The following is a 24,510-nucleotide window of genomic DNA, read 5'->3' as shown; positions in this document are numbered from 1 at the left end:
ATTGATTAATATACAAAAAAGATAGTTATATAACTAATTGATTTATATTAAAATGTTGAATTTGTATTAAACAACTGTAATATTACATAATTAACCAATGTGAGGATGGATAGAAAAATAGATGACAATGGGAAGGGGTATAATATAGAATAGAAGGGAAAAATTGACCACTCTAATGGCAGAAAGTGAAGAAGAACTAAAGAGCCTCTTGATGCGGGTGAAGAAGGAGAATGCAAAAGTTGGCTTGAAACTCAACATTAAGAAAACTAAGATAATGGCATCCAGCCCTCTCAATTCCTGGCAAAAAGATGGGGAAGAAATGGAGGTTGTGACAGATTTTATTTTCCTGGGCTGCCAGATCACCGCAGATGGGGACTGCAGCCAAGAAATTAAAAGACACTTGCTCCTGGGGAGGAAAATTCTGGCAAATCTAGACAGCATACTAAAAAGCAGAGACATTACCCTGCCAACAAAAGTGTGTATAGTCAAGGCTATGGTTTTCCCAGTTGCAATGTATGGCTGTGAAAGTTGGACCAAAAGAAAGGCTGAGTGCCAAAGAATTGAGGCCTTTGAACTATGGTGCTGGAGAAGACTCCTGCGACTGCAAGGCTATCAAACTGGTCAGCCCTAGAGGAGATCAACCCTGACTGCTCTTTAGAAGGCCAGATCCTGAAGATGAAACTCAAATACTTTGGCTACCTAATGAGAAGGAAGGACTCACTGGAGAAGAGCCTAATGCTGGGAAAGATTGAGGGCAAAAGAAGAAGGGGATGACAGAGAATGAGGTGGCTGGATGGAGTCACTGAAGCAGTCAGCGTGAGCTTAAATGGACTCCAGAGGATGGTAGAGAACAGGAAGGCCTGCAGGAACATTGTCCATGGGGTCACCATGGGTCGGACACGACTTCGCAACTAACAACAGCAAGAGGAGAATGCCAAATGAATGGCGGTCACAATCTCCAATAAATATAAATATATTTTTTTTTCATTATATTTTATAGAACAAAGCATGCATACTTTTTTATTTCAAGACTCATATATCTTGTAGATTGTGTTGACATGCAGATGGGGGAATGGAAGAGTGTGGCTAAAGCTAATTGGGAAAGTCTGGAATGAAAAGATAATGTGTCATGACTGTTTAGTCACCAGTTTAAATGCACCAAACTTGCTGACTATAAAATGCAATAAATAGGCAAGGTGTTTTTCTTTTTTTTTTATGTCTTTATTCAATCTTTTTTAGTTTTAAAAATGCATTTCCATTTTTACAGCTTTTAATTATCAGTATCGATTCAAATTTCATATTTCCAATTTATGGCCTATTATTCTATACATTTATGTACATCTTTAAATACATAATATCTTTTACTATATTCTACATTTGTTCTTCTTTAACATCAGTTTGATATTTTACTGTATATACACATATTCCTTTTACCCTTTAACATGTTTTATCATAATCATACATATATACAATTTTCTATTTAACCCACTTTCTATATAGTCTTTATGCAGTGATTTTACTTCTAGTTTCTAGCCAGTGATACCACATATTCCAACTTTCATGATACTCTGTTTCCTCTCTGTCTTTTAACTCCATAGTTAATTTATCCATTTCTGCGCAATCAAGCATCTTTTTTATTATCATTGCGTTTGATGGCATGTTTTCTTGTTTCCAATTCTGGGCAAATATAATTCTTGCTGCTGTTGTAATGTGGACTATAATACAGTATATTGAAACTTTTTACTTATACTTCCTTTTATAAAACCCAATAAGAACAGCTCTGGCTTCATCTCAATTTTTTGTTCTGTAATTTCTTCTAATCTTTTTTTGATTTACATCCAATATTTCTGGGCTTTCGGGCAGGTCCATCACATGTGATAAAATGTCCCTTGGTTGTAGTTGCATCTCCAACAGTTTGGTGATCTATTGGAGTACATTTTGGCCAGCCTTGCCAGTGGTAAATGCCAACGATAAAACATTTTATAGATGTTTTCCTTGTATGATGCCAACATCGTTAATTTATAATTTTTCTCAAATATTTTTTCCCAATGTTCCAAATCAATATTGTATCCGAAATGTTTGGCCCAAGTTATCATAGTTTCTTTTACTGTTTCCTCCTCCATTTTAAATTTTAAAAGACAATTATAAGTTTTAGTTATCATTTTTCCTCTGTCCCTAATAATAATTCTTGTTATTCTCTTTGGAAGCCATAATTTTGTAAATATTTTTTATATCTTGTTTGAATCTGTAAATATGGCCACCAATCTATTTCTAGTCCTTGAGATTTTAATTCTTGATTAGATTTTAATAATCCTTGTCCATCCAATACTCATTATATGTAACCACATTATTCCAGTCTAAGACGTTGCTTCTATGGTTGATAACCACTTCGGAATTTTTGTATAGTGATTTCTCTTTATTTTTCCCCAAATGTCTCGTAATGTGTCTCTTACCTGATGTCTCTGGAAATATGTATGAGATTTATTTTCCCCTCCCAGATGAACGCATGCCAACAAAGCTGTAAATCATGGCCTTCTTTTGTTAATATCCTCTTATTTTTAAGAGTTATCAATTCCTTGAGCTATGTTACACCTGCCACTTGGTGGTAAAGTTCCCAATCTGAAAGTCGAAAACCTCCCTTACTTCTACTGTCTGGTAAGAGTTTAAACTTTATTCGAGCCTGCTTCCCTAACCAAATAAATTTTAAGATTGTTTTATTTAATTCTACAAAAAAGTTTTTCCCAGGTTTTATTGGTACTGTTTGAAATAAAAATAGTATTTTAGGTAAAATATTCATCTTTATTGTCGCAATTCTTCTGATTAATGATAACTGTAGTTTCACCCAATTTTCCAAATCCTTTTGTATTTGTTGTAATCATTTTGTTTAATTGTTCTCTTTTATCGAAGAACATTTCGCTGTCAACCAAATTCCGAGATATTTTACTTTCTTTACTATTTGAATTCCCAATTTCCCTTCCAATTTCTCATTTTGATTATATGTAAGATTTTGTTAATATCTTTTGTTTTTTGTTTTTGTTTTTTATTTTTAATCCTGCTACTTTGCCAAAATCCTCTATTTCCTGTATTAATACAGTTCCTGTTTCTAACGGTTCTTCTATAAAAAAGACCAAGTCATCTGCAAACATTTGTGTTTTATATTCTTCTTTTTTAATGCTTAATCCTTTTATTTCCTGTTTCTGTCTAATCTGTGTTAACAACACTTCTAATAATAGGATAAAAAGTAGAGGGGATAGTGGACATCCCTGTCTAACCCCTTTATTTAAACTAATTTTCTCTGTTAGGTCCCCATTTACTATTATTTTAGCAATTTGATCAGAATATATCGCCTTAATCATCCCTACAAATTTTTCCCCAAAGTTCATACTAATTAATTGGGTAATGAGGAATTTCCAATTTAACTTATCAAAGGCTTTTTGTGCGTCCACAAAAATTAACACGATCTGTTTTTCAGGGTGAGCTTCATAATCTGCTAATATGTTCATGACCTTTCTTGTGTTATTTCTTAATTGTCTTTTAGGGAGGAATCCATTTTGGTCAGGGTGGATAATTTCATTCAATATTTTTTTAAATCTTTCCGCTATAATCGTAGCAATTATTTTATAATCAGCATTTAGCAATGAAATTGGTCTATAATTTTTAATCTGTTTCGTATTGGTATCTTCTTTGGGTATTAGCGTTATAAATGCCTCAGTCTATGAATTTGGTAATTTAGCTCACTCTAACACTTCCTTATACAATTCTAGCATTATTCCCTCCAATGGCTCCTGAAATTTTTTGTATATCTCTGCTGGAATCCCATCTGGTCCTGGTGTTTTATTCATCTCCATTAGAGTTATCTATCATTTAGCATTTTCCTAGCTTCCGCCAGTATTTTTGGTAAATCCCTCATTTCTAAGTATTGCTTGATGTTTTCTTCTGAAATATCTTCCTGACTATATAATTTATTAAAAAAATTTTGAATAATACTTTTCCCCCTCTGATTGGTAATGGAGATTTCCGTCCTCATCCTGTAATTGTTGTATTAATTTTTTCGTTCTCTCCTTAAGTTTATGTGATAGCCATCTCCCTGGTTTGTTCGCGTACTTAAAAAAGTTTTGTTTTATTGTTTTAAGGTTACGTATCATTTCTTCTTGTAGTGCTAAATTAAGTTTGTGCTTCACTAAGTCTCATTCTTCTTTGATTTTATTATTCTGTGGTTCTTTTTGCAATACACATCCCAATTCTTTAACTTTTTCCTGAAACATCTTTTGTTGGTTTTTCTTTTCCTTATGTCTTCTCGATGTATAGGCTATTGTTAAACCTCAAATATGCGCTTTTGTTGTATCCCATAAATTTTGTAATGTTGTTTGTTCTTTCCGGTTTTCTGTAAAGAAAAATCCAAACTCTTTTTTCATCATTTGCACAAATGTTTTCTCTTTTAGTATCCTCTGATTTAACATCCATCTCGTTTTTTTCTTTTATCGCTTCCATTTTATTGTCAATGGATTGTGATCAGCCCATGTATTTGGTAGTATCTCTATTTCTTCAATTTCACTAATCAGTTCCGGATTTATCCATGCCATATCAATTCTCAACCAAGAGTTGTGTGGATTAGAGAAAAAAGTATATTGTTTCTTCTTTGGATTTTTCTCTCCATACATCTCTGAGATTTAGCTCTTGCATCATTTCTGAGAATGTATTTGGTAATTGTCTTCTTTTCTTCTTGTTTGTTTTTTTTTTGCTCATATAGTCTCTCTTGTTGTCCACCACTGCGTTGAAAGCACCCATTACGCATAAATTATCCCATTCTAACTCTATTATTTTCTGATGTAGTTTATGATAAAATTTCTTCTGGTTTGTGTTTTGTGTGTATATTACCGTTAAGAGCATTCGTTTTTGGGTTGTTGTTATTTCTATTACTAAAATTCTTCCATCTTCATCCACATAAATTTGTTTCGGGTTTAACCATTATTTTATGTACACTGCTATTCCTCTTTCCTTTTTGGATGCCAATGCCAGATGAAATTTTCCTAATTTAGAGGATTCTAGAATACTGCTGTATTTTTTCTTAATATGGACCTCCTGCAAACAAATAATATCCATATTTTGTCTTTGAAGATTTATCAGTGTTAGTTTTCGTTTGGCCGGAGAGTTCATACCGTTGATGTTAAGTGATATCATCTGAATTCCTTCTTCCATCTTACTGTTTGTCGGTAGATTTTGTTCCTTTCTTAGCTCTTATCTCCCTTTGTGCTCTTGTCCTGGCTCCTTCCCTTTCATAATGCTCCATTTCCATCCATTCTCTTATGTCTTGTTCGGATATTTTCTGATACCTGATCTTCTTGACTTTTATTTTCTATTTCCTCCTTACTATCTTGTTCTTCTTCTCTGGTTATATAATGGTCGTAGAACTCTTGTGCCTTGTCCAAGGTGTCTATTCGGAATTTCTTGTCTTGCCACGTAATTAACATACCCTCCGGTATGAGCCATCTGAATAGTACTTTGTATTTAAATAGTTGTGAAGATAAAAAGTGATAACTCCATCTTTGTTCCCTTACTCTTCTTGGTACTTGCTTCAAAGTTAGAATTTCTTTTCCCTTATAGATTAATGGTTCATCTCTTGTCTTATTGTAAACCTCGTCTCTAATTGTTTTTCTTGTAAATCTTATATGGACTTCCCTAGGCAGTTTGTGGCGATGGGCGTAATTGGTATGAATCTTGTATGCTTCATCTATATCGTTTTGCATTTCTTGTACATTTTTCTGCAATTGGATCAGCTAGTAGTTCTGCCATCAGTTTTGGAAGATCTTCCTCTTTGCTTTCCACTATATTTTGGAATCTTAGGAAAAATGCTGATTTCTCCAATTTCAAAAGTACTACAGCCTCCTCCAGATTTCTATTTACCATCATCAATTTAGCTTCTTTCTCCTCCAATTTCTTCTCCGTTTGTTCTGTTCTAGCTTCCACTGTCTTTATCTTCTGTTCGTTTCTAGCTATCGTCTCCTGTATTGGACCAATTTTATCGTCTAATTTGTGGATGTCTCCTTTCACCTCTCCCATTTCATCTTTATTTCTTCATGGTTTCTCATGATTGTTTCTTGCGTCTTCATCATTGTTTCTTGAATCATCATCAGCGTTGACTGCACACTTTGTAGGTTCAATGAAGAACCTGATTTCTCACCGCCCAGTATACTTTCCACTGAGCGCTGTCCCGATGGAGATGCCATTGTCAAAGATGTTTTTTTTCCTATTTTCGTGACCATTGTTGTCATGCTCATTATGTTTAACGTTTTAAAAAAATGTTTCCACAATACCATGTATTAATTACAGTTATTGATTTGTTTCCACTCCTTTTTTCTCCGTCTACTGATCTACTTTCTTGTTCCAAATCTATTTATTCTACTTTATTTTAAGGGAATAATTTGCGATACTTTAAATATAGAGGTGTTCTACAAACATAAAAATATTTGAGTCTAGGTCACGTTATCCAATGAAGTGTCCAGGTCTTGTTGTGGAAAGATCTGGTGAACACAGTTGAAATGTCTTTGGTTCTCATGAGACCGTTTCTTGTTATCGTCTGGAATGCACATTCCAATCTCTTCCTCCCTTCCCCCTGGTCAGTTGGCAAGCTGCGAGGCAGTGAAAATGAAAGCAGTTTGAATCCACTTCGAAGCTTGATAACTGCATGTTCAGAGCAATTGGTGGAACTTGGCTTCTGCTCTGTTTCCTAGTGAAAATGAAACTTGTAACCTTGTCTTTTAGTATTTCAGATTTCAATAAAACACTTCAACGGCTAAGTCAGGTAGGTAATCTATAACATAATACTATAATTATATGTATAGATATAAATATCTTTTTTATTACAGGTTCTCAAGTTACAATCACAATTGACTCCAAAATTTCTGTTGCAAGTCAGTTGTTAAGTGAACTTATCACCTTTATGACCTTTCTTGCCACAGTTAAGTGAATCACTGTAGTTGTTAAGTTAGTAACATGGTTGTTAAGTGAATCTGGCTTCCCCATTGACTTTGCTTGTTAGGTCACAAAAGGTGATCACATGATCCTGGGATACTGCAACCGTCATAAATATGAGTCAGTTGCCAAGTATTTGACCATGTGACCGCAGGGATGCTGCAATGGTTGTATGAAAAACATTCATAAATCACTTTTTTCAGTGATGATGTACCTTTGAATGGTCACTAAATGAACTGTTGTAAGTTGAGGACTACCTGTACAGAATGCCTATCTCAGTGGGGTCAAATAATTTATTTTCATTGTATTTGTTCTTTTACAGTCATCTCTCATGCAGTGTAATGAAATAAACCAGAGGTTTGTATTATTATATTTCTCAAATATTATTGCATTATTTGTATTAAGAATACTGAAACTTTTAATCAGAAGCAGTATACTAATAATTTCTATGCTTTAAAAACTCCTAAGCTTTTTTTCTTGTCTTTGCAGTGTAGTCAACTGTATTTTTATAATAGAACTGGAGAAAGAAATGAATATAAGCAACATAGTATCAGAATTAGAAGAAAAAACAGAACTGAAACTAATCGGTAAGAATTTTGCTGTAGAGCTACTTGGTAACAATATGCTTGTTTTATCTGTCCCAATCTTTGAAACTAAGGATGAAAAAAGCTACCAGAAGTCTCCCAAGGCAGGATTTTTATTTCAAGATTGCATATTCTATGACATAATTTTTGAGTTCTTTTAGTTACGAATATCATTTTAAAATACAAAAGCCATTGTTTCCTTGTATGTCAAATTGTACAGATATTTGTGGTGCTGTTTAGTAGTTCTGTGTGAATAGTTCAGCAAAGCACAGCACCTGCGGGCAAAGTTACCCAGCTGTTTGAAGGAGTTTTGGAAGAGTTTTGAACTCCCCTGGAAACAGAAATAACCCCATTGTCCATTTGAATGTCGTACTCTGAAAACTCCAGCAGGTTCAGCACAGAGGACAGCAGGATAAAGGTCTTGGTGTGTACTGCATTACACATAAGGTATAAGAGCCCTGAGTGAAATGGAAGACAGCCCATTGACTGCTGAGGCTTTCCTCTTGCAAACCTGTTCATTATACATGTGGATTGGATCGCTACATGATGGCAACATCATTTGATTCATCTGTGAAGACTAACTTTATTATGAGTACTGATGTAACAGTGGACACAGTAAATAACAGTGATGTTAATTGCATACTGAAGATATCACAAGCTAATGTACAGTGAAGGCTAATCTTATCAGTAGTTATTAGATATTACAGCTAACTAGTTCTAAATGAGGAATTTCACTTTGAAGTTCCATGAAATGGTGATTGCATAATGATCCTATGTAAGACTAATAGTTTATAGGACAAACAGAAGTTAGTCCATCAAAGGATTTAATAGCCTTTACAACAATATACTTATTAATTTATACATATAAAAGCAAAAACCACTCATGCTGTAATCACGAAATCTCCAGAACCGTAAAGCTTACAAACTTGAAATTTGCCATGTATGTTCCTCTTGGCTTCTAGTGCTCACTAAGAAAGGATTTTTCGAAATGACCATCAGAGCATTAGTGAAAAGAATTCTGTTCTGAATGCAAAACACAAGCAGAGGAGTTTCACTTTCAGTTTTACTTTCACACCAGCAACCGGGGATAGGATAGGGGAGGCTTCTGTGGGGCAAGGCTGAGAGAGAGAAGGGGACAGGATGGGAGGCTTCTTTGGGGCAAGGCTGAGGGAAAGAAAGGAATAGGATAGGAAATGTTTTTGTGGGGCAAGGCTGAGGAAGAGAAGGGGGATAGGATAGGATAGGATAGGGTTCTGTGGGGAAGGCTGAGCGAGAGAAGGGGAGAGGCCTCTCCCACAGCCTTCCCCACAGAAGCCTCCCTTATCCTATAACTACTCATTAATTTTTAAGCTGTAAGTGTTGATTTATCAAGCCCGATCACATAGTGTTGTAGCGAAGCACGGGTATCCAGCTAGTATTAATATATAAGTACATATAATTCTTCATTGTTTACAGAATCTTGCTGCTGTTCCATGCAGCCTTTTTCTTGTCCAAATGCCCAAGAGTTGCACCGTTTTCAGTGGTAAGTGTAGCCTGCTTAATTTAGAAAGTTTGAAGTTTACTTGTCATGCTTCTTATTTGGTGTACCATAATTCTTAGCACTGAGAGGGGGAAAAATTAGGAAACAGAACATAGTATAAAGTCTTACAAACTGATGATGGGATAAAGGTGAGATAATTTCTTATCCAATAGACAGTCCAATGAACTGCTTTTCTAAAATAAAATTAAGGATTTAAAAGTTGATTGCATATTAAACATAATTTTAAAAATGCATATGAGAGGAATTAGTATGATGACAGAATATTTTGCAAGTTTCAATACCAATAGAATACATGTAGCTGATGATTGAATGGTGGAGAGCTTGGTGCTTCTCTGAACTTTGTTATTTGCATACAGACATTTCATTACAGGACTAGGTAACATTTTCAGGGCTAGAAAGGGGTGGGGTTTGCTCTCTGTTTATATAAAGTGGCTTGCTCTGTCATTGTTAGTGGGAGTGTTGTTTTCTCCTTGGTAGTTCCTTGATTAGGCTGTTGGCTACTGCTTACCTGATTGTCTGAATTGGTAGTTCTTTGATTAGGGTATTGTTTATTGCCTGATTGTTTATCCCTGCTTATCTGGGTATTGATTGCGCAGTGAGGAAATGTTCTAGTTTTGTTGTTTCCTGTACATGCCACTCAAAAGAGACAATAGAAAAGCTAAAACCTTTAGTATATATTTTTACTGAACAAATCCCTTGACATAAGAATTAATGATTAAATATAGTAAAGAATGCTATTGAAGGCATGCAGAAATAGGCTTTTAGATTATTTAAATGATAAAAGTATTATTAATTTTAGAAGGCTATCCAACTCCATAATACTGTGCAGTATTCATGAAAAATAGTTAAAATAATAAAATAATAAAAGCATAAAATACAAATATAATAATCAAATTCATTAGTCTTTGAAGAGATGGGGCAGATAAAGATTTGGATTTTTCTTTATCCCTTTAAAAGTATAAGCTGCAACTAAATCAATGCTGATATTGTTTTTCTTATAGTGATATTCATGAACCAGTTGCCTGTAGTGGTCATAGTACTCCTGACTCTCCAGTTTCACCTGTAGGTCCTTCCTCTTTTACAATGCAGCATGAAGACTTTTCCTCTGAATTCTCCTTTGAATCAACAACTGTTTTGCCACCTCCTTTCACTGAGCCTGCAACAATAAATATTTCTACTATAAATGTTACTCGTAATCCTTTCATTGAGCTTTCTTCTGGATTTCCTACAAAGTCAACCAATATATTTGTTCCTTCAACCTTGGTTGAAACAATTAATTCAGATTTTGCAAACCATTCTATCCAGCCTATTAGTACTTTTCCAGACGTTTATCCCACAACATCTACAATATCTAATGCTCAGCATACAACATCAATTTCTTCAGCCATCATGTCCACGTCTTCTTCCATGATCTACACTAATGATATTGGAGGACCAAGTAAAAAAAGCACAGGTAACATTGATTTAAATGAATCTTCCATTGTGACCCTGATATATGCATGTAGTTTGATGAGTATGTGGAAGTACTAGGGTTGTGCATGCTTCAGAAATGAAAGTGCTTTTGATTTCACACAACCACAGTTCTCTACTATTTAGAAAAACAGACCAAGTTTTTTTCAGGCTTCCTGAAAAACTTTAGATAGTGGTACCTTTTTTTTAAGGCTCATGTCAAGTTGTTTTAATGAATGCTGGAGATGCTCTGCTTGTGTAAGGTCAGAAACACTTCTTCCAAGTTATTTTCAAAGAATGAACCACTCTTACTGATATATAGACTACTATGTTTCCCTGAAACTAAGACCTCTCTGGATAATAAGCCCAATTGGGCTTTTGAGTACATGCGCTAAAATAAGACCTCCCCTGAAAATAAGACCTAGCGAAGGGGTGGGCGTGGTCAGCACAGAAGGAAGCCCTTCCCTTCCCTGGTCACCTCATGGCTGCTTGCCTCCTTAATCGCAGCCCATGGGTCAGCTGAGCCAGTGAGGGCCGGGAGCTGCCTCTCATTTTGTCTCTCTGGGTGCCTGGGGGTGTTTCCTGCAAACACCTCCAGGCACTGCGATTAAGGGGCCACTGGGCCCCTTAATCATGGCCCGTGGATCAGCTGAGCCAGCGAGGGGGGCTGGGAGCTGCCTCTCGTTCTGTCTCTCTGGGTGCCTGGAGGTGTTCGCAGCCCCGCCCGCAGCACGTTGAGATTGCCTGCTCCTCCCTCCCCCTATTGCACCTATTGCTGCTGGCCTTGCAAGGGCTCTTGATCAGATCGCTGCCTTTGCCTGCTGCTGGTGCTGTCCCGGCATGTTTTGGAAGGGAGAAGGCGCAATTGCTGTTGCTCATGCTTTCCTTGTGTGTGTGCATGCGTGCATGCGAGAGAGAGAGATCCGATCCAACCTCAGAGAGTTACCTGCTGGTGGCAGTGTGCTCTCTCTCTCTCTCACACACACACACACATACAAATACACACATAGAATTTTGATTGGATTGCTGCCTCTGCCTGCTGCTGGTGTTGTCCCGGCATGTTTTGGAAGGGAGAAGGCACAGCTGCTGTTGTCCATGCTGGGGTTTGCACGGCAGCGAGAGACTGCAGGTGTTACATATTGACAGTTTAAGTTTTCCCTCTGGTCTGCTGTTTGAGTGGGAAGAATACTTGAATATGATTAGCTGAGTTTCCTGACAGCCCCCTATAAAAGGACTGGCTGTCAGAGAGGTTCGCTGCTGGATTGTAAATAGTTGCTGAATAAAGAGCTATTGTCTGAAGCCTGTCTCCAGTCTCTTCAATCTACCTACTTAACACTGGCGATGAAGGTGGGATTCTGAAGAAGCACTGAGACCAAAAAAGAGCTGACAATGAGACAATCCAGCCCGGCGGCAAAAGCAAACAGAGTGTTGTGACTCTGACCCCCGAGCCCATCTTATCGGAGGGAGAAGACTCCGAAAGTGAAGGAGAGGAGTTGGCAAGGCCTCCCTCTCCAGGACCCTCCTCTCTGGCAATGCCTCAGGTGTCCTCCGAAGGAGAAGAGATAGGCCAGGAGCCAGGCACTTCTGAGCAGCTGCAGTTAGACAGCGACGGAGATAAGTCTTGGCTGGATCCCCGACAGCGTCGGAAAGACAAGCGTGCGCAGCAGAGAAGGAGGCATGCCAGAGATTAAGCTGAGTCACTGGATCACACCCCACAGGGGATAAAAGGGAGTGTGGCGGCCATTCAGGCTTTGTAACGGACAAAACAGAAAGCTAGCAGTCATTCTGCATTTTTGGAACTTTGTTTTATGCTCTGCTTGGATTGATTTTTTGGACTGGACTTGACTATTCTTTGGCTTTTGTGGACTTTGATGTTTTCGGTCGGAGGAGATAAACCTCCCTTTGTAAGTAAAGACTGTTGGCAAGCAGCCACTGGGTTGCTGCCAATTCTGTTATCAAAGGAAATTATTGTCTGCTGGTTTATTTTAACTCTTGGTCGACTGCTGGTGTGCATGTGTGAGATGGGGACAGAACACAGTGGCCATCTTGCGCGCCAAATTCTAACACACGGAATTGTGTGCAAGCATGTCTGCGTTCCACTCACCTGCACCCTTCGACCCTGCGAAGGAGAAATGGGGCACTTATATGATGAGGTTTGAGTGCTTCATGGAAGTAAACGACTTTCTTGGGTTGTCGGACAACTGGAAAAGAGCGCTGTTCCTGAGCCACTGCAGGCATGATGTATTCAACACCGCTGAATCCTTGTCCAAACCAACTCCGGTACAATCCGTACCATGGCAAGTGCTGAAAAATGCACTAAAGACCCACTACGCTCCTGCACCATCTAAAACAGTGAGGCATTATGAATTCCAGCATCAAATGCAGCAGGACGGAGAATCTATCAATATGTCGCTGCACTACGAAAAGCAGCTGCCCACTGTGAATTTAGAGACTTGGACAATATTTTAATTGACCAAATAATTTGTGGCGTAAAAGACCTCCAGTTGCAGCAGAGACTTTTGGCCAAGACCAATCTGACATTGCAGGCCGTGTTGGATGAAGCAAGGGCAACTGAGTCATCAAACAGAGCAGCCGAGTCCCTTCAGAAACTTGCTACCACCACGGCAGCAACAAAACCAACAGCTATAATACATAAAAGCCGTCATCAGGACAAGGAACCCAAAAGCAGCAAGAATGAGGTCTATCGCATGGAAAGGAGGAGACCCACAGAGCAAGAGAGTAAAAGGCAACCATGTGCCAGCTGCGGGGATCAACACCCTAGAGCATCCTGCCATTACAGGGATGCCATCTGTGGCCGGTGTGATAAAAAGGGGCATTTGGCGAGAATTCGCCAAGCAAACCTGCCCATCAATCACCAAGCCACCTCAGACGTTCCTAAATCAGAGGCCCCAAGATTATCTAAGTGGGAAACGTGGAAGCCAAAGCACAAAACTGTCAATGCGAGAGCACCAGAAACAAACTACCAAACAAGAATAGGGCAGGCAAGCACACCCTGCAGGAAGAAATTACATGTCATTGTGCAAATTGAAGGGTCACCCTGTGACATGGAAATTGACACAGGGTCATCAGTAACGATCATCTCCTGGCAGGTGTTGAAGGCTGCAGTACCAAGGATCCAGAAAAAACAGCTAGAGCACCAACATTTGCGGCTCAGCAATTACCAGGGGAATCAGATCCCTGTCATCGGTTGCGGAACCTTCAAGGTCCAGTTCAACAAATTCCTGAGTGACCCGTCCTTAACAGTTGTTGGTAGAGACCTCCCAAACCTCTAGGTTTGGACTGGTTTGAGTCCCTCGGACTAGGAGTGACCGGCATCAATGCCATTGCCAGCTCGTGGGCCAATGACCTGATCCAGGAGTTCCAAGACATGTTTAACCCGGAACTCGGCAAGTATGTGGGCACTCCCATTTCATTTAGTTTAGACCCCAGTGTAGCGCCAATTTGATTAAAGCCCCAGAGGGTTCCTTTTGCCCTCAAACCCAGGATAGACAAGGAACTAGTTACACTTATCTGGTAGGGCATACTTGAGCCAGTTGACCATGCTAAGTGGGAGACCCCTATTGTCACACTGGTCAAAAGTGATGGTTCTGTGTGCATCTGCGCTGATTATAAGTGCACATTGAACAAGGCACTACAGTAGAGCGCGTACCCAGTACCCATAGTTCAGCACCTTTTGCATTCCCTGGGGCCCAGAAGAATTTTTGCAAAATTGGACTTCACACAGGCGTATCAGCAGCTGCCTGAAGATGGTGCTACCGCTGAGGCCCAAACCATTGTAACGCACAGGGGGCATTCAAATGTCACTATTTACAATTTGGTGTTAGCGTTGCCCTGGGACTTTTCCAGAGTGTGATGGAAAGGCTGTTGCAGAAAATTCCTGGGGTAGTGCCATACTTCGACGATGTGTTAATTACTGCTGGTGATGAGCAGCAACTTCATTCCTGTCTGAGGGAGGTGCTGTCAAAATTAGGGCTGCAGGACTCCAAGTAAAGGGCAGCATATGCCAGATCTGAGTCCCTGAAGTAGAGTTTATGGGGTACAGAATAAATGGGGAAGGCATACATCCTACCCAAAGCAAAGTCAGGGCAATTCAGGAAGCCCCAACTCCACGGAACGAGACTGAATTGCAAGCTTTCCTGGGCTTGCTCAATTTCTATAGCGTCTTCTTAAAAAATAAAGCCACCATTGCTGAACTGCTCCACAAGCTACTGGCCAAGAAGAGCCTTTGGGTCTGGGGGCACAATGAAGCTGCCGCTTTTGCAGCAGTGAAAAGCCTCCTTTCTGCTGACAGTTTTTTAATCCAGTACAATGACACTGTGCCGTTGGTACTGGTTTGTGATGCCTCTCCCTTCAGTGTGGGGGCTGTGCTTAGCCACCGTTTCCCTAATGGGACCGAGGCCCCGTCTCCCTAATGGGACCGAGGCCCACTGGATAGCGTCCTTTTCCAGGACGCTATCCAGTGCGGAGAGAAACTATAGCCAGCTGGATAGGGAAGCACTGGCTGCGGTGGCCGGGGTCAAGCAGTTTCACAAATATTTGTTTGGGAGGGATTTTGAATTGGTTACAGACCACACACCTTTATTGGGACTTTTGACGGGTGACCGCCCTATGCCGGTGGCCTTGTCACCCCGTTTGGGTGACCCCGAGATGGGCCATCTTCTTGTTGGCGTACTGCTATAAACTTGTTCACCGGCCCGGAAAGACCTTGGGACATTCCGATGCCCTCAGCAGATGCCTTCTGCCTGACTTATTGGACGACCTGACCCGGGCATTCCTGTTCTCCTCATTGACTGCCTGGCCTCTGGCCTCATGACTTCTGCTGCTGTGGCCAAGCACTCGGCTAAAGATGTGACATTCAAAAAACTTTTGAACTAGGTTTGGAGGGGATGGCCAACGGGCCTGTTTGGCGCAGAATTTAAGCCTTTGTGGTTTGTCAACACGAGATATCGGTGCAAGGGAGTTGTTTACTATGGGGAGACCGGGTAATTATACCACCAAGTCTAAGGTATTCTATACTAAAAGCATTGCATGAGGGACATCCGGGGATTGTCCGCATGAAAGCCCTGGTCCGAAGTTTTGTGTGGTGGCCCAACATGGACCAGGAAATACAGGAATGGGTAGCCTTGTCAGGAATCGTGGCCCGCTCCCCCTAAAGCTCCCATCCAAGAGTGGGATCACACTAGAGCCCCCTGTCTAGAATTCACATCAATTTTGCTGGGCCCTTTCATGGCCAAACCTTCTTAGTGGTCGTGGACACCTACTCCAAGTGGCTGGAGATAATCCTAATGGGCACCACTACTGCAGATGCAGTAATCAAGGTGATCCGCAAACTATTTGCCACACACGGTCTGCCCAATGTCCTCATCTCAGACAATGGCCTGCAATTTACAGCCACCCAATTTGAGGGTTTTCTGGCAGAATTTGGGATATGCCATGCCCTCATAGCACCCTTTCATCCAGCCAGTAACGGGCTGGTTGAAAGGTCTGTAAGGTCTGCCAAGGAGGTATCGGGCAGGTTGGCACCAGGAGACTGGCAAGAGCGGGTAGACAAATTCCTCCTGTACCTACACATAACACCCAGTGTGGTCACAGGAAGAAGCCCAACAGAGCTCTTGATGGGTCGCCGGCTTCAATCAGTCTTAGACCGACTGCACCCAAATTATGCCCCTGAAACAACAAAAGAATCGCAAAACCGCACCAGGTCCTTTAGCATCGGGGACCTGATTCACTCACAAAACTTTGCGAAACGATCCCTATGGCTACCTGGCAAGATAGAAAAAAATCACAGGGCCCAATTCGTATATACTTAGGCTTAACAATGGGCGCCAATGGAGGCGGCACATAGATCAACTACGTAGCCGCCTCAATCAAACTAAAGAAAATCTAGAAATTGAATAACAGGAATTTAACTCTAATCCCTTCCTAGCAGACTCAAGCCCGATGGAACCAGAGAACGCACCTGAAGATCTGGGAATCCAGCGATGCACCTCTTGCAAACCAGTTCCCGTAGAGTCCAAGGCCCCACCCGAAAGTTTCCAGGACTTTCCATGGGTGGAGCAAGAGGCAGCAGTAGGCACAACCTCTCAGCCTGCCGCCACACCAACTGAGCCGTGCAGGTCAAGTAGAGCTACCAAACGCCCAGCCTACCTGTGCAACTATGTATGTAAATTGGATTGCTCCAACTAGAAGGGGAGGGGTGTTAGATATTGACAGTTTAAGTTTTCCCTCTGGTCCGCTGTTTGAGCGGGAAGAATACTTGAATATGATTGGCTGAATTCCCTGACAGCCCTCTATAAAAGGACTGGTTGTCAGAGAGGCTCGCTGCTGGATTGTGAATAGTTGCTGAGTATCCGGCTGCAAACTCTCCCTTTTTACGTACATCTTTCCTCCTGTGAGATTATTATCACTCAGCTTCTACTGATTTGCTCTAATTTCATCTGAGCCCCCTTGTCGGACGGTGACCTGGACAGTACAGTGTGGGTGCTGAGGGAGTTGGCTGTTATTAACATCTATCACCGGAGAAGACGGACCATCAAATTCTTATTCCCATGTCCATCTGGCCCAGCCACCGTGAGAGGGTGGCTTGGAAATCTGGCCCAGCCACCATGAGAGGGTGGCTTGGAAATTTCCCTCCGAATGTCTTAAATCAGTACGGGACTCCTTCCACTGCCGTGAGAGGGCAGTGGAGCCCAGTTTTTTACCTACACTGAGATCCATTCTTCTGTTCCAGGACTTTTTAGATTAGGTTGCCTGGACCCTACCCAGATACTTCCCCATCCTGGTTGATTTGATGTATTCGGCGGCGGAGCCTTTTGCACTGCAATACTCCCCCTCTCACAGGCCTGGCCCTCCTCACTATCGAGGCCCTACCTTGATGACGGGCTTTGGAACCCCAAGAGGTGGCATGTTGCGAGGAGGGGGTTGAGGGGTTTCTTGGGAAAGCTTTTAGAGAAAATTTTAAGGGGTTCCGGGAGGGGGGCAGGTTGTTTCTTGGGTGGACCTGGGGGGTCCCATTGGATCAGGGAGCTGGCCTGTCGGATGGCATTGGTGGGGAGTGCAGGCAGTGCGGGCCGGACAGGGCACGGGAGGGTGAGGGTCGTTCCATCTCCATGGTGGTTAGGACACATATGGGTGGAGTGAACAGAGGGCATAAGGACATCAGGGGGACGTGCCCATGCTGCTTGCAGCGGGTTCAGCGTTCCAGCCCTCATGGCTCTGCTTGTGTCACTGGGGGGTTAGGAGTGCGGAGCCCGAGATTCAGGCTGGTGTATGTTAACATCAGGTCCGTTGTTAGTAAGGCTCCCCTCGTGCGAGATCTGATAGACGAGGGGGTTGCAGACCTGGCCTGTATCATGGAGACCTGGTTGGGGCCGGAGGGAAGGGTTCCTCTCTCTGATTTATGTCCACCAGGCTTCCATATTCTACACCAGCCTCGACTCCACGGGAGGGGTGGTGGAGTGGCAGTTATTAGGGAAGGTCTTAGTCCTAGGGAGGTCACTGTCCCTCAGATAGGCGGGTGTGAATCACTTCTGTTGAAATGGGATCCTGGAGTACAGTCGGCTCTGTTGATTACGTACCTGTCTCCCAGCTGCGTGTCTGCAGTCCTGCCCGCACTGCTCAAAGTCATAGCCAAACTGATGGTTGAGCTCCCCAACATGATGATTGTGGGAGATTTTAATCTCCCGTCAGCTGGTGAGACATCTGAGTTGGTTCGGGAGTTCATGGCCTCCATGGTGGCCATGGACCTGACTCAAGTTGTACAGGGCCCAACTCACAGCAGTGGACACACACTCGACATGATCTTTATCTCTGGGCAGTGGATAAATGCTCGGGGTAGGGGGGAACTTTCTATTCAACCCCTGTCATGGACCGACCATTCCCTCCTCAGGCTTGACTTTCCATCCGCCAACCCACACCACTGGGAGGCGGAACCGACTCGTTGGTTCCGCCGCAGGCGCCTGATAGACCCTGATAGGTTCCTGACAGAGCCTGGGACATTTCCCATTGACCTTTCCCACAATTTGCCAGAGGCCTTGGTGGATGCCTGGGAACGGGCTGGATCGAATCACCCCTTTGTGGCCTCTCCACCGACAGGGATCCCGGTTTGTTCCTTGGTTTTCCATGGAGCTACGGGAGATGAAGCATCGGAAGAGACGCCTAGAGGACCGTTGGAGATCCTCCCATGCCGAATCTGATCGAACACAGCTAAGAACCCATATTAGGTCTTATCTTGTGGCAATGGAAGCGGCGAAACAGGAGTATTTTGCCGCTCTCATTGCGTCTGCAGAAAATCGTCCAGTGGCTTTGTTTCGTGTGACCCACTCCCTCCTCAATCAGGGAGTGAGGGAGGATCCCTTACAAGGCGGTGCTGAGGATTTTGTTCAATTTCTGCAAGACAAAGTTGCTCAGATCCGGATGGGGTTGGACTCTGACTGGGCAGAATCCGATGAGGGAATGAGAGCAAATCTTGAAGGTGACATCTGGGCTGAGTTCGACCCTGTTTCCATAGAGGAAGTGGACAGGATAGTGAGTAGATTGGGAGCATCTGTTGGACCCATGTCCCTCCTGGCTTGTCGCGGCAACCAAAGAGGGGACCGGAGACTGGATCCGGGTGATTACTAATGCTTCTTTGAGGGATGGGGTCTTCCCTGCCGTACTTAAGGAGGCAGTGGTTCATCCCCTCCTCAGGAAGCCAGCCCTGGATCCGGCCTCCTTAAACAACTTTCGTCCTGTCTCCAACTTTCGCTTTGTAGCGAAGGTTGTTGAGGCCGTGGTGGCTTACCAACGCCTACAATTTCTGAAGGAAGCTGATTACCTAGACCTGTACCAATCAGGTTTCAGGTGCAGCCACAGCACGGAAACAGCATTGGTCGCCCTGGTGAATGATCTCTGGTGGGCCCGGGATGGGGGTTGTTCCTCCATTCTGGTGCTACTTGACCTCTCAGCGGCTTTTGATACCATCGACCACGGTATCCTACTGCGATGACTCTGGGGGTTGGGAGTAGGGGGCACTGTGCTACAGTGGTTCTCCTATCTCTCGGGCTGTATGCAGTTTATTTGGGTGGGGGAGTCAGAGATCCGCCCCTAGGCCCCTCATGTGTGGGGTACCACAGGGGTCGGTATTTATTTATTTATTTATTTATTTATTTATTTATTTATTGCGATTTATATGCCGCCTTTCTCCCTAGGGACTCAAGGCGGCTTACAAAATGACAACTTCAATACAAATCACAATACAATACAAAATTAAAATCAGTAACCCAATTAAAAAACAATTTAAAATTATACCAGTGTACCCCCAAACGGATCATTTAATTGGCGGAAGAGCCACGTCTTCAACTCGCGACGGAAGGAAAGAAGGTCGGGGGCTGTCCTGAACTCAGTGGGCAATCCATTCCAAAGGGTCGGGGCTCCCACAGAGAACGTCCTCCCCCTGGGGGTCGTCAGCTGACATTGTTTGGCCGATGGCACCCTGAGGAGGCCGACTCTGTGAGAGCGCACAGGACGATGGGAGAATGGCTGGAGATGGTCCTGCAAGTACCCCGGGCCTAAGCCATGAAGAGCTTTATAGGTGAGCACCAGCACCTTGAAACGTATCCGAAGTGCTACCGGTAGCCAGTGCAGCTCACGCAGGAGAAGTGTTACACGGGAGTATCTAGACGCCCCCGTAACTACCCGCGCGGCTGCATTTTGGACTAGCTGAAGCCTCCGGACACATCCCAAGGGCAGCCCATGTAGAGGGTGTTACAGTAGTCCAACCTAGAGGTAACAAGGGCGTGAGTGACCGTGGCGAGGGCATCCCGGTCTAAGAACGGGCGCAACTGGCGCACAAGACGGACCTGTGCGAAGGCCCCCCTGGTTACGGCCATCAGATGGTCATCTAAAGACAGCCGAGAATCCAGGAGGACACCCAAGTTGCGGACTCTATCGGAGGGAGCAAGGGTTTCACTCCCCCCCCCTGCTCTTTAACATCTATATGAAGCCGCTGGGTGAGATCATTCGTAGTTTTGGGGTGAGGTATCATCAGTACGCTGATGATACCCAATTGTATATCTCCACCCCGGACCAACCCAGGGATGCCCTTTCCGTGATGTCTAAGTGCCTGGAGGCGGTACGGGTCTGGATGGATAGAAACAGGCACAGACTCAACCCCTCCAAGACTGAATGGCTGTGGATCCCGGCATCGCCTGATCTAGTCACCTCATCACTTTTGATGGGAGGGGAGTTACTTACTTTCTCTGTAAAGGCTTGCAATCTTGGCGTCCTCCTTGATTCACGGCTGTCCCTGGTGGATCATCTAATGGCCATAACAAGGGGGGCTTTGCACAGGTCCGCCTAGTGCACCAGTTGCGGCCTTTCCTAGACAGGGATGCCCTCCGTACAGTCACTGAAGCCCTCATTGTCTCTCGGTTGGATTACTGCAATGCCCTCTACATGGGGCTGCCCTTGTGGTGCACCTGGAGGCTCCAGCTGGTGCAGAATGCAGCCACGTGGGTTGTTACGGGAGCTTCCCGCTACTCCTGTGCAACACCTCTCCTGTGCGAGCTGCACTGGCTGCCAGTGGCCTTCCGGATCCACTTCAAGGTGCTGGTATTGACCTATAAAGCCCTTCATGGCATGGGCCTGGGATACTTGCAGGACCACTCCTACCGGCCTTCCACCGCCCAGTGCATTCACATAGAGCTGCCCTCCTCCGGGTACTGTGGCCAGACAATGTCGGCTGGTGACCCCCAGGATGAGGGCGTTCTCTGTGGCCGCACCAACCCTCTGGAATGGGTTACCCACTGAGCTCCATGTTAGGATATGGTGTAAGCCTAACAAGTTGTCCAAGCAATATATGTGTTCTATCACTTTAAATGTATTCTGTAACTTTAAATGTAAAATGCTGAGAAATTGTACTGCTGAGTCATTGTAATGACTAATGACTGCTGACTGAATGCTGACTGCAATTATCATAATTATACTGTTGAGTCATTGCACTGCTGACTTCACTTATCTTAAGTGGATAATTACTAGTGTAAACTGTATATAAGGAGGAAGCCGAGCTATAGTCATTGTTGGACCTGCTCTCATCATTGCTTGACTTGCTGCTTGACTGGAACTGTTGATTGGAACTGTTACTGTCGTGTGTGAAGATGTGGATGGATATGCTACCATCGTGATTTGTTAGCAGAATTGAATTGCTGTTTGTATGGTAAGAAGATATCTGTAACTTCGGACTGATTTGAATGGCTAAAGACTTGGATTGATTAAAAGACTATGCAATTGTTTTTCACTACAAAGTAAAAGCTTTGTTAAACCAGTTTGTATGTATTGTATTCATTGCTCTCAGTACCGTTTCTTTGTGCACTTACTCTGCTGGTTGGTAACACCACAATATCCTTAACACTCTGGACGGCTCCCGATCTCCGCACTTTCCGCGCTGGCCTGAAGACATGGCTGTTCCAGCAAACTCTCTGATCAACTACGAGGTTTTAATTTTGGGTATTTTAATTTTTATACTGGTTTTAGGTGTTATTGCTGTTGTTTTATTGTGTGAGCCGCCCCGAGTCCTTCGGGAGAAGGGCAGCATATAAATTTTAATAATAAAATAAAATAAAATAAAATAAAATAAAATAAAATAAAATAAAATAAAATAAAATAATAAAATAAAATAAAATAAAATAAAATAAAATAATAAAATTAAATAAAATTAAATAAAATAAATAAAATAAATAAAATAAATAAAATAAAATAAAATAAAATAAAATAAAATAAAATAAAGAGCTGTTGTCTGAAGCCTGTCTCCAGTCTCTTCAATCTACCTACTTAACAGCAGTTTTTTTTATCTCCCTTCCAAACCATGCTGGAATGGTGCTCTTCGGGCCTTGGCCCTGGTGGGTGCTAGCTCTCATGCTGGCTGTGCGCTTGTGAAGGCTGCTGCTACAAGGTAGAAAGCCGTGTGGCATGTTGGAACTGCCTGCTCTCTGCCCTGTTTCTGCCCAGCTGCACCTGCTGCTGTTGGTCTAGCGAGGGCTCTGCACCCTCCTGGCCGCGCTGCTCTTGGCCATCCCGCAGCTTCGGCGGGCAGGAGCTCCGTGGTAGCCCTGCAGCGGGATGAAGGAGGGAGGGGTAGATCGCCCCTTCCTCCATCCATCTGCTCCTGTCTGATATGGGGCAATTTGTGGAGCGCAAAGCAGGAAGGGACGATCTCCCCTCCCTCCTCCATCTGTCTTTCCTGCTGCAGGGCTGCCAAGGAGCCGCTGCCTGCCGAAACAGTAGCTCACCCAATGCAATTCTGCCTCCCTGCCCCATCCTACTCATCTAAACCAGATCCCCCCCTCCCATGCTCATCAGCCGGACCAGCCTTGTACACACGCAAATCCATGGTTTCGGCATAAATCATCATCAAGGAAAGAATGATTGCCAGGAAAAGGGGGTGGGGATTTTGCCTCTTATCCTGTTCTCAGTCTGTGCTGAGCTTCAGAACAGGGTGAGAGGCAGGAAAATCCCCCCCTCCTCATTTTCAAGCCATTTGCAAAAGCATCCCATTCCGAGCCTTCAATGTTGCAATCCTGGAATATGCTGAAGGCTCAGAATGGGGCGTTATCATAACTGATGACATTTGCTTGATAAAATTGTTGATCTCTGTTGTCTGATTGAATTCCTAATTTTATTTCAATTAAAAGAAATGGGGCAGCATTGTCCAAGTGTGCGTTATTAGCTATATGCTCACTTTAGGGAAAGCATTAATTGCTGATTTCAACAGGAAAAGTACTTCACTGAACTATCCTAATTTCTGCTTGAAGAAGCTTCCAAATCAAAATGGATGTTATCCTTTCTCCTCTGTTTCTGTCCTCCATCCAGTGGTGACTTATGCCACAAAAGGTACACGTGCATCAGATTCTACTGTGAATCAAAGGAAATGTGTTCAAAGAACTGCATAAATAAACAAAACTTCTATAATGCTTTGAAGCTTTTTAATGGTATTTTGTCCATGCCATTTTATTCAAATAAGGAAACAGAAAAACCCAAATATGAAGTACTTCATTTTCCTGATTTTCAGTTTTGTTTAAACGTGCTGTTTCCCTTCCCTTATTTTTTGCAGAGCAAATCTCTCATAATAATTCAAGCATTATGAATAGTATTGATACCTCCAATGTCAACAGCATTGTTTCGGAGCTTGAAGGCTACTTAACTGCAGAAACAATAGCACCATCTCTTGGACAGTCGATGCTGGAAAGAGTTAGCTTCCTTCTAAGCATGCCCCAATCACAAATATATCCAATGTCTAAAAGGTATGTGTCTATAATGTAAGAAACATATTTCTGTATAAAATATTTTTCTTGAAATGAATTGTGTTTACAGATGTCCTATGATTCTTTTAAAAGTCTTTGAAATGTAATTTTTCATTGTTTTCCAAATATATTTCACATCATCCTCTTGAGATGGTATACAGTAGATGAAAAACTATATTATTCTCAAGAAATTTAACTTTTTATAATTATCTTTATCAACATGTTTGTACTTTAATGTAATTCAGCTGAGAAAAGTTTTCATGAAAATATTGTACTTTTAAAAATTGATAACAATAAAAATCACAAGTAATTATCTATATTACTATCTCATTAGAATAATAAAAATAGTGGATGTGATTGGATTAAAATTGAAATTCTCAACAACATCCATTAATCTTACCACTCCTACTTTGGCTCTGGCTGTCCTGAAAGTCAACAGCAGCTCTTTTAGCAAAGTTTCTTTTGCTGTTCAACATTCCTCAGATCTTGAGGTAAGCCATATTTTTTTCATTTTTAAAATTTCTTTTGGGCTTAAGTAAAAGTCTTTAAAACATAAGTTTGAGTATAGAATGGGCATTGTTCCTTACCTGATATGCCCTTTCTCACTCTAAAGGAAACAGCAGTCAGGAATGGTTTAACTCTGTCTGTTAACATCCATCTCTGAATG

General features: G+C 42.4%; 1 protein-coding gene across 1 annotated transcript in view; it reads left to right on the top strand.

Annotated features, from left to right (window-relative positions):
- Nucleotides 1-6,736: 6,736 nt before the first annotated feature.
- The window catches only part of ADGRG2 (adhesion G protein-coupled receptor G2), a 54,488-nt gene continuing 36,714 nt past the window's right edge, over nucleotides 6,737-24,510 (top strand). Inside the window, exons 1-7 of the mRNA XM_070943210.1 lie at nucleotides 6,737-6,802; nucleotides 7,295-7,329; nucleotides 7,462-7,559; nucleotides 9,012-9,078; nucleotides 10,098-10,549; nucleotides 23,654-23,843; nucleotides 24,178-24,334. Coding sequence (XP_070799311.1) covers nucleotides 6,737-6,802; nucleotides 7,295-7,329; nucleotides 7,462-7,559; nucleotides 9,012-9,078; nucleotides 10,098-10,549; nucleotides 23,654-23,843; nucleotides 24,178-24,334 — 1,065 coding nt within the window. The remainder of the gene's footprint in view (nucleotides 6,803-7,294; nucleotides 7,330-7,461; nucleotides 7,560-9,011; nucleotides 9,079-10,097; nucleotides 10,550-23,653; nucleotides 23,844-24,177; nucleotides 24,335-24,510) is intronic.

This window comes from Pituophis catenifer, unplaced genomic scaffold, assembly GCF_029215685.1.
Source record: "Pituophis catenifer annectens isolate HBS135680 unplaced genomic scaffold, rPitCat1.0.hap2 SCAF_4, whole genome shotgun sequence".
Classification (NCBI taxonomy): Eukaryota; Metazoa; Chordata; class Lepidosauria; order Squamata; family Colubridae; genus Pituophis; species Pituophis catenifer.
This window is presented reverse-complemented; position numbering and strand designations above follow the sequence as displayed.